This window comes from Aythya ferina, assembly GCF_964211825.1.
Source record: "Aythya ferina genome assembly, chromosome: 8".
NCBI lineage: Eukaryota > Metazoa > Chordata > Aves > Anseriformes > Anatidae > Aythya > Aythya ferina.
This window is the reverse complement of record NC_140304.1, coordinates 21,436,972-21,454,751: the sequence shown is the minus strand read 5'-3', so window position 1 is coordinate 21,454,751 and position 17,780 is coordinate 21,436,972. Positions and strand designations below refer to the sequence as shown.

Sequence of the window (17,780 nt, the reverse complement as noted above, 5' to 3'; positions counted from 1 at the left end):
ACTTCTCAGGAAGGAAATGTTGCCTATAGACTGGGAGTGTCAGGAAAACAGTATTTCTTTGGATTGCACTTGAACCAGGTGCTAGAGAGCTTTTCTAACCTTGAGATGTAGATACTCTTGTTTTAATTGCAAATTTATTACGGAAAAGAACTTAGCCAAAACAAGAAGTTCAGTGGAAAAATCCATGACCAGGCTGTACAACCCCCCGTGCAGCCCAGTGTTTAACAGTGTTATTGCAGTTCCAGCAACTGCTGATGTGAAAAAGTGATATTAGAAAATAATGTGATATTAACACGAATTATGAGCTAAAAATAAGGAGGAAACATCATGTTACCCATCCGCTTTTACCAGATGTCAAGCAAATGCTTTACAGACCACAGTTTGATTTTGTGTTCCAGCTCTTCAGATTCCAGTCTATGATTGTTTCGCAACCAGCTTGAATGCTGCTGTACTTTTCTTCTTGGTTTTTAGAGGTTAGAAGCAAGGATAAACTATCAAGAAGGATCTGAAAAATCAGAGATTTTTCTTGGTGGAGCTGTGATTACAGGTTGGAAGCTGCCTCTAACTCAGTGCCATGTTGCAGCATCTAGTAAAATCTTCCTCCAAACTTTTAATATTTTTTTTTTACTCAGTGAATAGTCTCAAAGACAGATATTTATTATGTACAATTTTTGAGCTGTCATTCCAAGTCCGTAACAAACAAAACCATAACAACCACCGAAATAATAGTTAAGATATGTGGATTGTAGCGTTTCAATTGATGAGTAAACCATTCCAGTATATTGGCATTTGGCCACTTGCTATGTAATAGTGTTTTTTATAAAAGTATTGCTATAGCAACAGATCTGGATGACATTGGGTAACTGGTTGCTGCTGACTGTTGGAAATAAAACAGACTTTTAGCAACACATGTGTAATGTCTGAAGGTAAAGTAACCCAAAATAAATGCCTGTGCTCTACTGAGAATGTAGTATGTGGCACATCAAGCCAAAGTCTGACTTACTGACTTATGAATTTAATCCTTCTGTGAAAGTGTTTCTATATAGAAAAAATAAAATGGATGCGAGCAGTATGTGCAACAGTTGAAATCTGAGAATAAAATAAATGAAAACAGAGAAACTGTATTGTAGATGATTTTATGCATAAAATATAAGTTATTTTGAAGGCCGTAATAGTTGTAGTGCTATAGGAAGTGCTTCTGGATGTGTTGCTTCAATGGAAAAAGGGATGTAGTGAAGATCAAAAACTTCTCCTGCTCTGCTGGAAAACCAGCAGATGAAATAAAGCATGAGAACTAAACTAGGAAACAAAGTTCAAGTGAAGCTGAAACCTATTTTTTTTTTTATCAATAGCTTTTATTTGAATATTATTTCCTTGCTACTAAAGCATTGCACCTTTGTTATATTATGATACAGCCAAGTTAAAAAATTAAAAGGATTTAGATCAACATAGCAAAGTAAGATATTTAGTGAGAGAGATCTTAGTGAGAGATCTTTTTTTCTCTGTCCATTGTGGATGATGTTTGTAAGTCTACTTGAAAGACAGAAAAATACACTCACCTTTACATATGTCAGCAGATCACAGGAGTACTTACTCAGAGTAGTACAATGTAGTGCCTTCCAGAAGAAGTACATGAAAAGTGTACTTTGCACATTAAAGTGTACAGGAAAAACACTTTAAAGGCTTCAAGTTATTAGACTATCAGAAAACTTAATTCATCTTTTTTGTTTATTTTAAAGATAAAAATACAGATATTACTGTAAAGGATAATATGGATGATTTTGCCCTTCGAGACACACTAAGCATCGCATCAACAGACTCCTTTGTTTCCACGGCTGAGGTAAGACTTTTGAAGGCTGCTTCTTGAAAGATTCATTGATCTGTTTGAACAGTGAAATGAAGAATTTTATTTTCTTGCTAATCATTTTAAGCAAAGCGTATTTCTCCTATGAGGAGAAAAAACAAAAACAAACAAACAAAACCACCCAACCTTTTTTCCTAGTTGTTTGAATTACAAAATTGGAATCAGTTTGCTTATTAGCTGTTTTGTTGTTGTTGTTTTGTGATTTTTGGGGTATTTTGGGGGGAAGAAGTGGGGACGTGGGGAGGAATGACAACTGGCATGTTTTCTAAAGTCCTTCTAGAAAGAATATGCTTTTCCATGTATCTCAGATTTTCATTAATGAAGAGGCACTTTACATTGGATGTTCCATTGGATCCTCTTACCTTCAGTTGCCCTTCTCTATTTTTTTTCTTTCTTCCTATTGTCTTAGGTAATATAAAGATGTATGAAACAGACTTTGTCTTTTTTGGAGTAGAGTTTTTTGAGAGTAAAATATTAGAAATTATTCTAATTCTAATTAGAAATTAGAAAATATTCATATTTTAGTGTATTATATACATCATCTAACTTTCCCTCACCTTTTTGGATAAGACCACAAATAATACAATAAGAAATAATCTTCAGGTAACAGGACATTGCCTGTTGGCTCTAAGTTGCTACAGCACCACTGGTGTATTTGAAAGGATCTTGTATGCAGTGACATACTTACTCGAATGTGGAATATCTCACTTCATAGTCTCTCAGGAGCTGAAGTGATCTTGAGTAGCACTCTTCTGCAAATTACTAGGAAAGCAGTTAGTCTCAATACATATATTCTGTGTTAGATATTACTATCATATATTCACTACAACTAAGCTACTAAACTCAGTTGTAAAAAGAGACAATTGCATAGGCATTGCTTGCAATTATCTTTTGACTGTCAACTGTATGGCTTGTTTTTCCGTGACACAATTACCTTGACTTAGTAATTCCCATTAAGTTGTGGTAGTATGCCTAGCATCCATTTCTAACAAAGATTGTGTCTATAGAGACTGGTTACTTCTTCCTGTAATTTGGATGAGACCACAGTTCTGGCTTTTTTCAACTCTATCAACTCTTGAGCGGAACTGTAAACCATTACAGTTTGTATGCTTTCTTTGTATCTTTTTTTTTTCTCTCCCGTGAACTTTCCAGTATGTTTGCAAGTGTGTGAAGATCAGGACAATCCATTATGCTCATTTATGTTGCTTGGCTTAAAGAAACAGGATGTATCACCTTCAGGGAGTAATCATCCCATCCAGAAGCTGAATTGTCTCAGTATATGCTAAAGAAATGTTCAACTCAAAATTTGCAACAATCTTAGACCTTTCTTTTCGTGTTCATGTATCCTGAAAATAGTATCCACGTTTTGGTACATTGAAGCCTTTTCTGTCGATGCTTTATTCCAGAAGGAAGTTACGAAGATGTTCTCTTCCTTTCTAGCTGTTCTAGCATGTACCAACAGAATGTGCTCTCTGATCTACTCTGTCAGACTTCACTGAAGAATTTTAATAGATTAATTTTCTAGGAGGAATCCTGAAGATTAGCAAAACCATAGCAGCTTGAAGTTTGATGGTGTTGCCACTTGAATTTACCAATCGGTAATTTCACTTTCTGGGAAATCATACAGTAGTAGCGTTTTTTTCTGATCACATCATGCAATGAACTATATTGACAGTTATTCATTTTCTTTCTGCATTGCATCCTGTCCCAGGGAGCAGCACTAAGTATTTTTTGTGGCTTTGGTTTTAGAAACTGGAAGCTATTTCCATGTTCCTGTGCTGACACACAATTGTCTCAAATTTAGTTCTCTGCCCTTTGGAGCAATACAAGCAAAAATGCAGGGAATCCTAAAACAAGAGACAGGTAGATTACATTGATGGAAATCAATAGGGACACTGCTAAGGAGGCAACAAGAATGTTGTGCTGTATCATATTAGGATAAATCATAGGAAAACAGTTTTCAAGAAAAGAAGTATACAAAACTGGAATGATTGGCAAAGGTTAAATCACATGCCTTTTTGATGAGCTCTACAGGAGCAGTAGGGTATGCCAAGACTTCATCTTGGCTACGGCTAGTAGTCAAGAGGGTACTGAGGGTCATGCACTAGATGACTCATGGAATTGTGCCAACCTGGACACCTACAATATACAGGTGTCCAAATCCTCATGAAGATGATTTAGACAGACAGTTGCCATCCCCAAGCCCAGCCAGACTTCCATTCCTAAATACATAGGCTTCTCAGAAACACTGGAGAGGGGATGGTAAGCATAACTATTTGCCTTGTTGATACTGTGTACTGTGACAAATAATGGTGTTTTCTTCCCCATTTGAGCCCATCTGCCATCAACTTGCATTTATGAAAGTCGATATTCTTTTCATATTCTTATCTCACCTACTGTGTGGTTGAAATGGCTACCACCTTTGGCAAATATACAAGAGCGAGTGTGCCAGATAAAGGTCTCCACCCTCTCTTTCCTGACTTCTTTTCCATCTTTCCTTTTTTCTTTTCCTGCTCTCCGTGACAGTGAGTTACATTGCTGTCGCTCCATTGTCAGTGCACAGACATTTATCATGTCTTACTTTCATCTGTTAGTAACAACTGAATCAGTTATCAAACAAACATTGATTTCCTTGTGAAAATACTGCCTCAGTCCAAAGCTTAGAGGGAATCTTTAAGACTTCAGTAAAGCTTTAGCTGTGCTTTCTTTGCTCAACCCTATTCATCCCATTTCCCCCCTTCTCTACACTCCCAGTAATTTTTTAGGAAGGTTGTCTTTCACAGTTCAAATCTGTTGAAACAAAATAGTGCAGGAAGGAAAAGGCTTTAATAACTGGGAAAGAACAGTGGTTTCCTTTTGTCTAAACTTATTTATAAATGGCACAAAACCCTTAAATTCTGAAATTGAATTTTATATTCAAAACATGCTCCAAAAGTGCTCTGTCACCGAAAGGTAGAGTTGCCTTTTTTCTGGCTTCCAAATAGATGTTTTATTCCTTCCCTAAAATATGGAATACCAAAGGGAATTATGTTAGCAAATAATAATGTGTATTCCTGTGGCATTTATAAGTGAGGTTTTTTCCTGTTTCATTACAAAAAGTAAAGACGTACCTTTCTGTGTTTAACTGCTTTCAGAAATACGACCATAATTTCTAATTTGACTTTTCTCAGGAGTCATTGTGCTCATCCTGGTCACTTTCCCCCATGTTCATGTAATCCATCCAATTTGATGTGGACTAGTTTTACCTCAAAAAATGTAACATAGCAGTGCTGCAGTCTGCCATGCCCTGGATAGCAAGTTGTGAGGAGCAACCCATTCTAACAAAACAACTTCATTGAGGTGTGGAAGTACCTTAAATTATAGTCTGAAAATACATGGAGAAAGGGAGGAAAGAACTCATCTCCAAAGTCATTCCCACCACTAATGCCAATATTATTTCTTTGAAGAACCTGTACCTGAAGTGCCGCAAACCATTGTCTGCTGGTTTGAGCAAGCTGAAACGATTTCATGGTATTTGGTGAAACACAATATCCAGGATTAAAACTTGCCTCTTACTGTCATCACCAGAACCTTTGCAGCTCCCAGTAAATGTTGGTGATGTCACAGGCAGCAAGAAAGCTCTGTCCCACTTTGAGAAATTCTTCCTGTTCTGTGTACTTTCTAACAAATTCCTTAAGCATCATACTTCACCTGTGCTTTTTTGTTGTTGTTGTTATTCTGTTTTTATCCATTATTTGTCTTCTGCATCCTGATATATGTAGTCCTAGTTAAAAAGGTTTGGGGGGAGGAGGGGCAGTTTGACATAAAATCTGTGCTACGGCACTTTTCCATGTGGCAATGAAGAATGTTCAACACAAAACAGATTCCTTTGATTCCCTCAAAGGACAACTATGATTGTCTGCTGTATAGGTATGAATAGGAAATTTAGACCAACAACTTATTAAATGGTGCTCTAAAAGCTTTAAAAAGTAACAAAAAAGATGGGGTTGATCCTTGTCCTCAAATTGAAGCCTTAGGTATGTCACTACTTACATACTATATTTAATAGTTTTAGCTCTAGAACAAGGAGGAGTTTCATTCAATAGCCAATATGTTCTTGTACACTGACCACCTTTACCAAACTGTTTTTAATTCTTAGAAAATATATGTAACATTTGTAACAAATCCTATATATTAACACTGAACTCATTATTGTGCCATAATACCTCCATGTATGTTGAAGCATATGTACCCAACACAGCATACAGCCTAGAATTATTCTGCCTAGCAAGGAATAACACTACCATTGATTCATGCAACACAGTGAATTAATTATTAAAGTTGCGGTTCACAGCAAACTAGTATTGTAAGACAAAAAACATTCCATGTAGCACCGTGCCCTAGCCTACTAGATCGGCCCTAGCATACAGTATAAACAAAGACAATAATTCAGATAAAATCATGTTCTGAATACATTCATCATAATTTCCAACTGAAATTATGAACTGATGCATTCTTCCTGGTGTCTGAAAGAAAGCAGGAGAGAAATTCATATATCATCATGATTGCCTTGTATACTTAGCTGTATATGTTACAAGGACACTTAATGCATTTTCTTTGAGAAAAAAAAACATATTCAGTACCATCTCAAATGTTTTAGTTAGTAACCACCATCACATCCTCCAACTCTGAAAACATGTTTCACACTTACCCTGCAGCTACTTATCTCAAAAAAAAAAAAAAATATATATATATATATATATTATATTTAAAGATGCAAATATCAAGAGAAAGAATTCATTGATCTTTTCAGTACAGGATAAGCATACTTTCTCAGAATGTAACGAAAGCTGACTGTACCAGTAAATTTACCATTTTATTTCAGGGAGTAAACAAGAATTCCTTAAAGGTCTAGCATTGCATGTTTTTGTTAGATTCATGTGGGTGGTTAGTTTGGTAGTCGACAAGATCTTCAAGCACAGCTGAGAATTTTTCTATTTATTAAGAAACAACTTATGGATGGCAAATAAAAGTACTGAGTCTGTTCATTAGACCAGAGCAGTTAAGAAATACCAAGTTTAAAAACTATTGCAAGCTCCAGAGGTTTGATATTTTTCAATTGTTTAAGCATCTTGTTACTAGCAAATGTGTCTGTAAAGCTCAACTATCCATAGAAAATTAATTAGCATCTGAACACAAACAACCTACGTTGTAATCTTTGGCAGCTGTTGTGCAGCACAGTGTGCAGAGACACAAGCTATCACTGCAGGCTTAGGAGTTCTGAAGATGTACATGTTTTTTCAACGTAATGAAGGTATCCACAGCAGGTCATCAAAAATGTCTTGGGCAGTGGTTGCTGCTGCCTGCTAATTCTTGGTTGCAAGCAACTACTATTTCTTTCTTGAGCCTTGAACTGAGAGAAATAAAGTGCTACAAGACCAGGCTGCTGCTTTAGAGTGATTAATCTTCTCATTCCTTCTTTGACTTCATTCTCATATTCTTCTTCATGTAATGCCATGTGGCATTGAGGAGGTAGCAGACATTTGGACATCAGCTCCATCATCGCAAGCCTCCGTGTTACTCTCAGCTACCAGTGCTTTTGGTGCATTGGGCACTTTCTCCATCCTTAGTGGTATGTTACGAGTTTCAGAATGGCACTGGCTGCTCAAAGGAGCCTTCTCTGCAGAAGGGCAAGAAAGGAATCAAGGAACTTGCATGAGTCCAACTTACTTGTAATGGCAAGATGTGAGGAGCCGTGGCTGTCTGCTAACTTCTGACAAATAGTGAACTGATTGAAATAGTTACTCAGTACACAGAGGTGCATAGTGGGTTAAAAAGCAGGCATCTGATTGCAGCCTGTGTGCCAATTCATATAAAATAGTTAGAGTGAACTATCTAATTTTAAACTAATCCATCTCACCACCTTTTTTTCTCAAAGGTGACAAGTTCTTCTCTACAAGAAAAAGATTAATAATCCTTTTGATGCCAGGTTGAGAAGTTATTAATCTAGAAAATGGTGTATGCTCTGCATGTTGTTAAATATTCAGTATGACTTTCCCATTCTTCTAATATCTGGTCTCTGCTATGTTAGAAATGTGGATATATGCTGAGAGCATCTTCAAATAATTTTAGTTTGAATATGGATGTTTATATAAGCAAGCCTTTTTATTATTATATACTTCATATATTTTTTATTTATACCTATATATATATTTATATATATATTGAAATGCTCAAAAACATCAAAAGAAAATCTGTGATGATTGCAAAAGCATTATGAAGTATCTTCAGAAATCAGCTGGAAATCACCTTTTCTAGTTAAAGTTAGAGGTGTTTTTTAGTTAGTTGTTGTTTTTTTTTTTTTTTTTGGCTGGTTTTGTTCATTTTTCACTCCTCTTTTTATATCACTGACTCAAAGACGTCAGTGAGAGAGGAATTTGTACCCCTTGTCCAAATGTTCCTGGTTGGGACTAATTTCAATCTGTAGTCAAAAGTGTCTCAGCAGAAGAATCTTTATACCCTTCTAGCTTGCTTGGTACCCAGTTGATGTAACTGCTCACATAATTTGAGCTCAGTAATACACCTTACAGCAGTAACACAGCTATTTTATTTCATCAGCTAGCATGAGAGGAAGTTAAAGCTATGGATAACCAAGGGCCTCATTGAACTCCTAGGTATGAGGTTCTGTGTTAATCTGTAACCACAAAGGCTGTGATCAGGCATCTTCCTAGCCTGAAGACATTCTCATCTCAGGCTTGCTGGCAACAGGTGGAGGTTACGTACATCTAACTGTGGTGATCTCAGGAGTCCTAATTCAGTCCAAGTTAGTCAGTTTGCCTAAGCATCTGAAGAAGCTTATTTACCTGAAGTTCTCTGGGGAAAACTAACGTAATCCCTTTTACCACAGAAACAATAACCTCCAAGAGAGGGGCAGCTGTTTACAAAGTGCATATGTGTTCACAAACTATTTATTCTCATGCTTTGCATATGAAATAAAATAAATTGCATGTTTTATGGCTTCAGTTATAGCTGGATCAGGTAAGAAGTAAGTATGCTTATTTGTCTTCTGTTTTGGTCTTTATTTTGGAAAATGTCTGTATTGCTCCATAGTTAAAGTTTCTTTAACATAACGTAGAAAAACAAATTCTGGAGTAAAGATTTTTCACTTTTTCATGTTTATATACCCATTCTAATTATTGCGCTATATATACATGCATATAATATTTGTATTTGTGTGTGCTTGTGTGTGTGTATATATATATATGAAAGAAATTAATATGTATCAGAAATCAATATATTCTTGTTCCTTACAGTTGGTCAATTTACTCCTTCCTACATAGGAACATACATTTTAAAATGAAAGTTACATGGCTTTCTTTGTTAAATAAGAACATAAATTTTCAGACTGGCTTTTTGAATTAGTAAATCTAAAACAAGTTGCTGCTAGCATTAATATTGTTAAATCTGAATAAAATCTCTGGTCTCAGTAGCTGTAAATCATGAACTGTAATTCAGCTTATCCTCCTGTGTTCTTCCAAGCAAGACAACTAACAAATAAATGAATCCTTTTTATAGAAATACTTTCAATCTAGCTAAGTTTGAGAAGCATATGCCTTTTTTGTTGTTTTTTGGTTTTTGGATTGTCGATAATATGACGGAATGTTTGTAGTGGAAATTGTAGCTAGCCAATGTTTTCTTTACAACAGGATTTCTCTGTATTATTTGCATCCTTTAACTTCTTAATCAGTTTATTGTTTGATTGTTTGTTTTGTTTGTTTGTTTTTTTTTCTGCTCTAAAAATGTCTATGAATTCATGTTAATTTATATGATAACCACAGAATTAAAACTGCCAATAATGACAATCTTTTGGGGATCCTGTAGTACAATGCTGGCAGCTTGTGCTTCATGCACTATGCTTTGTAACTAGCAGACAGATTTACCAGCAAAACAAAACAAGGGTGGGAGGATGTTACTATTTCCAGCTTCCTGAAGATTTGCATGCTGCAGTCATTCTGCACTTTTGGTGTCTTGACAGTTTGTTTTTTTTTTTTGTTTTTTTTTTGAACTGCATCAAGACTCATTAGATTTAAATAGTCAAATTAAAACGAAAACTGATAAAATTTCATTAAATAACTTTCGAAAGTTGAAACCTGAAACTGTAGATTTTAGCTTTTGAAAGGTACAAATTAACAGCCATTTTAAATAGCATGGTGTCTCGCTTCTGTTTAGTCGTTAAGTGTTACCGCCTTTTTTTAAGCAGATGCAGAAAAGGATAAGTGTTCTTATAAGATCAGGAAAACTTTGACTTATTTTTTTTATATCTTTATTTCAGCAAGCTCTTTAATAAATGTTAATTTCTTTTTCAGCTCACAGAGCATAGAGAAATTCGTAATACGTATGGTCTAGATTCCCTTTGCCATTGTCCATTGTATGAAGAAGCTATGCACTTAGCAGAAGAAGGCAAAATTTATTCAAGAGTGTTAAGGTATTAATTTGTCTATTTAATTTCCAAGAAAAGCAAAAGTTAAAGTCAAATATTCTCTATAGAGCTCATTTTTAAAAGGTTTCTCATACTAGGTATTTTTTCAAAGTAGGAACTAGGTTTGGCTAAATTTTCTTGTATTTCTTTTTTTTGATGGCCTTTGAAAACTTTTCTGTTTTATACAGGACTGAAATGTTTGAATGTCTAGGAGACAGTGACTTTCTTGCTAAGCTTCATTGCATTCGACAAGCTTTTCAGGTAAATAGAAAGCAGAATTATCTGTGTGCGTTCTTAGCCTAAAAACATGTGGCATTGAAATGCCACTATTAACACAGTACTTGTGCGAGTGTTTTCATAATACATCATGTAATTAAATATATTCTTGTTATGTTTACATTACTATAATTCTAAAATATGATATGTTTGCAAAGGAGTTCCAGTCTTGTGACTAGCAAAATTTGGAATCTTTGGACCATAGATTATTGGCCTACTATGCTCATGGTTGTAATGAAGAAGTACTTACTAAATTTGATTGAAGTAATTAAAAGACACTTACTATTATTTGTGAATTAATATGACTATTTTTTCTGAAACCTTTCCTAGATAATTCTTTCAGAAACAGCAAACAGAATATTTCTTGCTGAAAGTGGAAGAAAAATTTTGTCTGCTTTAATTGTGAGAGCACGAAAGGTAAAAGCCCTTTTTAAATAATGTTTCACTGCTAATGTAACTTCTACCATAATTCACTTTTCAGTGTAAATAAACCATCTCTCTTGTTAGGTTTGCTTGACACTCCTTGCTTTTACTTCGCAGAATCCAAAGAAATTTGAAGATGTCTTTGATGAAATGATTTATTTTTTGGAACAAACAGATCACTGGGATAATACTGAAATGGAACTTGCTGCTAGAGGAGTGAGTGTGAATTTTTTGAAGTGTTTTTACCCCCTTAATTATGCCAACTGTAGCAGCCAAAAATAGTTTTTTGCTTGTCAGAATTGTGGGAAAGTCATCTCTTTTATGCTTAACATTCCTGAAATAAAGAAATGACATCTACCAATATAGTTTAATGCCAGAAAACATTTGATTTATGTATTTTTTAACTTCTGTGCTGACAGGAGAATGATACTTTAATGAATGTCTTCAATGTCCATTCAAAAATCAACAACAATGATAAATTTGCATGTTAATATAGAGCTAGCATATGGTGCATGTTGAATTCCACCGCCAAAAGAAAAACTAAGTTACTTAGATCATGTTCTGATTTAATACAGGTGAAGAACTTGAATTTTTATGATGTTGTTCTGGACTTCATATTGATGGATTCATTTGAAGATTTAGAAAATCCACCAATATCTATACAGAATGTAGTAAACAACCGTTGGCTAAATTCCTCTTTTAAAGAAACAGTATGTATTTGTTTAATTTTCATAATCATGATTCTGTAGTACGTTACAATAAGTAGATGGTAAGACAAATATAGCAATGGTGTGAGCATTCTGATATAAAATTTCTTTATATGCTGAAACTGTTCTTCTGGTGATCAGTGTTTTATATTGTAGAGCGCAATGTAAAAATGAGAATAAATACAATACCTGCAGAATAAAGACTATGTATTTCATCTTGATAATAGCATTAATTTTAAAGGAAATAAACTACTCCCTCCTTTAGTGTAAGGTCTAATTCAGTTTCCAGTACAACTGAATGCACACCTGAAATATTCCTCAACAAAAATAAACATATTATCAGAGGGTTTTGTAATCATAATTTAAAAGCTGACACTACGAAAAATACATAGGATGATCTTTTCTTGTTGTTGTTGTTAGTAGTATATTATCTTGCAGTACTGGTGGAGAAACAGATGAGGATAGAATTTCCTTACAAGCTATGAGGGGGGAGAAGCCTAATTCTGATATGGGTATATTGTTTTGCACAGGTCCATATTTGGACAAAACTACTTAGCTGAATCTGAAGCTATTGCAAGAATGTTTTTGCTAAAATGAAAAAGGACATTTCAATGTGTTCACATGCTATTTAATATCTAAAATAGTTCCTGGTGTCTGAACACACTCTCTGGTATATAATAAGTTAGTCCTCAGTTAAACTAAGTAGATATTGCTAACTGTTGAATTGTAAAAAGGAATCAAGGGTGCCAAATCACTTTTGAATTAAACTAAGGAAAGCATCACAAAAAGACTTAAAAATAAGAAGTAAAAATTTCTTACACAATTAGTTATTTTTATTCATGGTTTCATGCTGTTTTTACATTTAGGCTGTGGCTTCAAGCTGTTGGTCAGTACTGAAGCAAAAAAGACAGCAAATGAAGGTAAGTTGCTTTGCAGAGTTACTGATTAACTCCAAAGAGTATGAAGTTCTGCCTCGTAGCTTTGGAAAAATTGATTACAGATCAACCCTTAATCCTTAATCAATGTAGATATGTTAGTTTAGAGAAGAGTCTGCCTCTTAGAGAAGTTTAACTCATAGGGCCCTAATACTATTTTTTCCGAAAAAAAAAATCTTAGCTGAAAGACTCCCAAAGTAGAATAGGTCCAAAGCTCAATGGTGACATTGTCTGACTTCTGGGTCCACGCATGTACTTTGAATTTTCGTAGGCCAAGGTCATTAATCTTGTATCTTGCCTGCTTATGCTAGGATTCTCTATCCCATGTCCCTGACCATCTCCACAGCTAAATAAAATTCTTCCTGTCCCTTCACTTACCTGGAGTAGCATCTTCCTCAACAACTGCAGGAGCTCTGTTGCAGCTTCCCTCTTACCTGATCCCTCATGCAGGAAGGCAGAGTAGATTGGTCATGTTACAGTTCAGGTTACTACAACCCTAAAGTGGTAGGTGTTTTTAAGCTTTTCTGAAGACCTAATTTTATGTAATAGAATTTTATACTATGTTTACTGTGTAACTTTTGTCTCTAATTTTTACATCACTAGGTACCTGATGGATTTTTTGCACATTTCTATGCTATATGTGAACATATCAGCCCTGTTTTGGCATGGGGTTTTTTAGGCCCCAGGAACTCCCTTTATGACCTATGCTGCTTCTTCAAGGTTTGCAATGTTTTCTTAACTACCACTTGGCTTAATTTAAAAAAGAATTAAAATCTTCCAGATTAAAAGAAATGAGGATCTTCTAGGCACACATTTGCATTTTCATTAAGACTAACAGTAAAAATATTTGTATATATGTAATAAGGAAAATATTTATTTTCGTATTGAGTAGGCTTTTAGGCTTAAAACTGTTCTGCAAAATATGTTTTAGTGCACTTATATCTAAGCACCACAAGAATACATAAATGGATGGTTTTATGAAATGTCTAAAAGAAATAGGTAGCATTGCATACTTTTTTCTTCTTGTAAGTAAGTACAAGTTTTTTTTTTTTTTTCTTTTTTTCCCTTACTAGGATCAAGTGCTTTTCTTCCTCAAAGACATTTTTGATTTTGAGAAGGTGCGATACTCAACTATGGAGAGTTTGGCAGAAGACCTTATGCAATTATTAATCCGACGCACTGAACTTTTAATGGCCTATCTTGGAGCAGATTCACTAAGACATGTCAGTGCTTGTGTAAGTGGTCATGGGCATGTCGTGACCAGTGGGCTCGTAGAAGCAAAAGTACAGTAAGCTTAAAATACGTGACAAATGAGATGGAGTGCACTTTGACATAATCCTTCCCACCTTTCTTTCTAACCCCAAAGCTGTCATTGCTGTTACTGAGCAAACATCTGAAAAAGTACCATGTTGCTAAGTAAGGAAAAGGACTCAGGGAGGTTAAGCATACATCTGTGAAAAGAACTGGTGAGCATATTATTGTATATACCTAAATTAAATTTGCAGCTCAGCCGTCACTGTATTTATATTTAATGTATCCCAAAGCTTTTTTCTGTAATATTTGGGTAAAATTTATTTATGAAATGCTGTACTGTTGCCACAGATAATTTGTAAGTGAAGCTGATGGAGTAGTTTCCTTTAAAGGCTTATAGTGCAAAATGTTCACTACAGAGTCTCAAAGTCATTATGTGTCTAGATCTAGAAGGTGTTTCAACAGGGGTATATGCAGTCTCTGATTCACGTGACACGTGCAATAAAGTAATCACACTCACAAAATTGAACTTGTTGCCACTGCCCTGAAATTACATTTGTGTGGGTGTAAGCAGTCATTTTGTACTACAGTATAATAAAGAGTGGTGCAGGAAATGCAGGCACCATTTGGGCAGTAATGACTTCCAGAATGCATTTTTTACTTTATTTTGTTTTAAAATGTGTAATAATCACAAAAGTGTTTGTTTGAGAGCACTTATTTATATCCAAAAAGCTATGCTAGTTTCACCAATTAATTTAAAACTTTTCCTTTTTCTAAAACTGTGAAGACTTTGTATGGTGGTGATGAGGATAATTCTTAGTTCATATGTAGCATTTCAAAATATATTTTTAAATCAGGATGTATGATGAGATTTGTTAATTATTAAACAGAATCAAAGGCAGTGTTTTTATAAGTAAAAGCATTTCAGTCTTTTTCCCATGTGTGTAGGAGGTCAGTTGTCTACTTAAAGAAAGTTTTGGCAAGTGTGGCCATCTATGTGCACGTGTGAAACTGGTGACTTGGGAAATGGAACCCTTAACTTTCGGTAGAAGCATAGCAATGTGGCATGAGGGAACTTGCAGCAACATCTTTACTGTGCTAAAGATAATAAACAGTAATGATCTCTAATCTTGAATTCCTGTGAACCGAAACGATGTTTCATAGTCAGCTTAGCCTTTTAAACTATGTTTCTGTATGCTTTGCCATTCACAAAGCCAGCCCAGGAGAATCTAGCCTATGTTAAATAATACAGACTAATTCTAAATATTCAGATACTTTAGGAACTTGTTATAATCTGGCATATTGAAATGAACTTTGATTAGAAACATTTCAACTTTGTTGAAAGCACAACCCAAACTGATGATACTTGAAGAGGAGGGCTTGTGTTAATTCCATAGGTTTTACTGAGGCCAACATTTTGCTCCTTGGTTGTACTCATTACATAAATGTAAAAACTATGGAAATGTCATATGACTTGTATGAAATGCCAACTGGTTATAGTTTATAAAAAAAAAAAAAAGTATACTTCTCTGTGTAATAAAACAAATTCCAAATGCTGCTGCTTCTGCTCTATTTCAACCATTCAAGTTGCTAAACTTGGCTTTATGCTATACTTTTTTCTCAATGGAGTATGTCTTCAATACTAGAATGTGAAGGTTTTTTCATCCCTCTCATTTAGCTTAAACACACTTATCTCCCCTCATCTAAAAAATATCTGCATTTTAGCAGCTTTCTGCAAGTCTCTGAATTAAATTATATTATGAATAATATATATATATTATATTAAGGTGTCAAATTGGGTTCAGAATCAATAGGAATAGCTGGAAGTAGAAGTATCAGGATAAATAGTATATTCCATGGCAAATATACTACCTGGGGATGTAATGTGTCACAGGAAACTGTTTGCTGAGGTTTGGTCTAATAAAATGACATTAAGAAAATGATACCTTAACATTCATCGCAGAAAAGCAGAAACACACATTCTTGAAGAGGTAAATGTCTATTTAAGTGAGTGATTTTCGTATTTATAAAAAGTTCTTGAACAAAGTACAACCCAAACATTATTCAACAGTGTTGATGCGAGATTGTTTCCAAATAACTTAATAGCTTGGTCTTCTGTCAAAAATGAAAGCTGCCATTTTTTTTTCTTTTAACAAAAGAATGAAAAGGGCCTGATGAGGCACTAAAATGCTTAGAAAATAGATAAGTACCTGATATTATCTGTTTAAACAAATGGAAGTGTTCCTGACTTGAAGGGATACAAGACATCACAGAGCTCTCAGCAGACCATAGAAACAGGTCAGAAATCTGACTGATTTTTTTCCATCCAAAATAAGAATTACAGTATCTGGGTGCAGAGAGATATCAACAACAAATATTTCATTCAGACATTGGCTTTTATTTATGTGAACTTCCAAAAAAAAAAAAAAAAAAAAGGAAGGAAGGAAGAAAAAACAGGGAGAGAAGGGGGAAAAGAGAGAAGAGAAATATGTGCAGGTATCTGAGTCCTTTCAGGCTTTTTCCCCCAAAGTACTTGCATATTCTGTCCTTCCTAACTCCAAAGACGGTTATAAATTTCAGTGGGAGATAGCTGTCTCCTTGCTGAGGTTTATACGCCTTAGCCTGAAGACATATAAAGAATATCTGTTGATAACCTGCCACCTAGCTCAAGAGTTTCAAGTCTACCATCTTTGAAGAACAAATACCAGAGCTGCACCAAGGCAATGATAATATTTGTGCAGTTCTACTTTAGTGAGTTCATAATCACAATGAGAATTTGGTTTATAATCTCTAACTTTTTTGATAGTTCTGAATGCCACTTTCCACTAATAAGATCAAGCTAAATTTAAAAGCCATCTTCCTCTTCTATAACTTTACTCCTAAGATTAGAAATGTTGAATGTGTAAAGATTATACATGAATCAAATATTTATATTATTTGTAATTTAGTTGTAATATTCTCACTCTTTATGTGTTCTTAATGGTTATTATACTCCACTTTTGTACTCTTTGGTTTCTGTCAAACTAAACGTGTCAAATCATGTGCTGGGGTAAGGATATCTGTGAACTTTCTATTGCCTAAATGAACTGCAGTTGTGTATATTAAATAAAATGATGCAGTGAAATTACTTGTTTGTATAACTAAAACTTGAGTTTGCATAACTCTTGACATCTAATGTGAAAAATTTGATATGGAAGCAGTTTTGATACCAGTTAGTCATCTCAAAATTGGAATTTGCTTCTTAAAATCCAACAGCAAGAACAAAAAAACTATTACATAAATTATATATGAGAAAAAGAAATGGAATGGGAACAGCTGTCCACTTTTAACCAATTTTGTGGACCTGTTTCATCCTGCTTCTGTTAAATAGTCCACAGCACTGATAAATTTTCAACACCAAAAGCCAGATAGTGATGTTTCTAATCTTGGAAGTCAAAAAAAAAAAAAAAAAAAAAAAAACTCAGCCAGAGACCTTAATAAATGAAGAAAACCCTGACCTAAGAATGATTGTTCTGGCTTGCAGGCATGATGTAGCTTTAAGTGGCAGGACACAAGGAGCAACTGGTCAGCTGGCAAGACCCTTGCCTATCACACTAATCAGAATGGTTTAATTGCATTCTATTTATGGCAAGGGGTTGTCTCTTTTCTTGGTTTTAGGAGCTGAATTTTTTCAGGTTTATTTCCACACAATACCACTACAATGAGCTCCAGTTGTGAGATAAAACTTCCCGTGGGGGGTAATGAAACGCAGAACATAACAAAGGTGTCTAATCCTTACTGCTGCAGAATAGCAATCCGTGTAGGCTTTGATAGGACCAAATTTGCTCTTCAGTTAAACGTGTTCACCTGCTGAGAGCTGTTACTGG

The 17,780-nt window shown here is 34.8% G+C and overlaps 1 protein-coding gene across 2 annotated transcripts in view; it reads left to right on the top strand.

The window, feature by feature from the left end:
- The window catches only part of MIGA1 (mitoguardin 1), a 40,940-nt gene extending 23,899 nt beyond the window's left edge, over window positions 1-17,041 (top strand). Inside the window, exons 8-16 of one of the 2 annotated variants that reach the window (XM_084528287.1) lie at window positions 1,740-1,840; window positions 10,210-10,328; window positions 10,511-10,583; window positions 10,929-11,015; window positions 11,139-11,237; window positions 11,597-11,731; window positions 12,595-12,648; window positions 13,267-13,383; window positions 13,737-17,041. In XM_084528287.1, the coding sequence (XP_084384413.1) occupies window positions 1,740-1,840; window positions 10,210-10,328; window positions 10,511-10,583; window positions 10,929-11,015; window positions 11,139-11,237; window positions 11,597-11,731; window positions 12,595-12,648; window positions 13,267-13,383; window positions 13,737-13,955 (1,004 nt within the window). In that variant the 3' untranslated portion in view covers window positions 13,956-17,041. Of the gene's footprint in view, window positions 1-1,739; window positions 1,841-10,209; window positions 10,329-10,510; window positions 10,584-10,928; window positions 11,016-11,105; window positions 11,238-11,596; window positions 11,732-12,594; window positions 12,649-13,266; window positions 13,384-13,736 lie in introns of both variants that reach the window. The other variant, XM_084528286.1, reaches the window with a different exon arrangement.
- The last annotated feature ends 739 nt before the right edge of the window (window positions 17,042-17,780 follow it).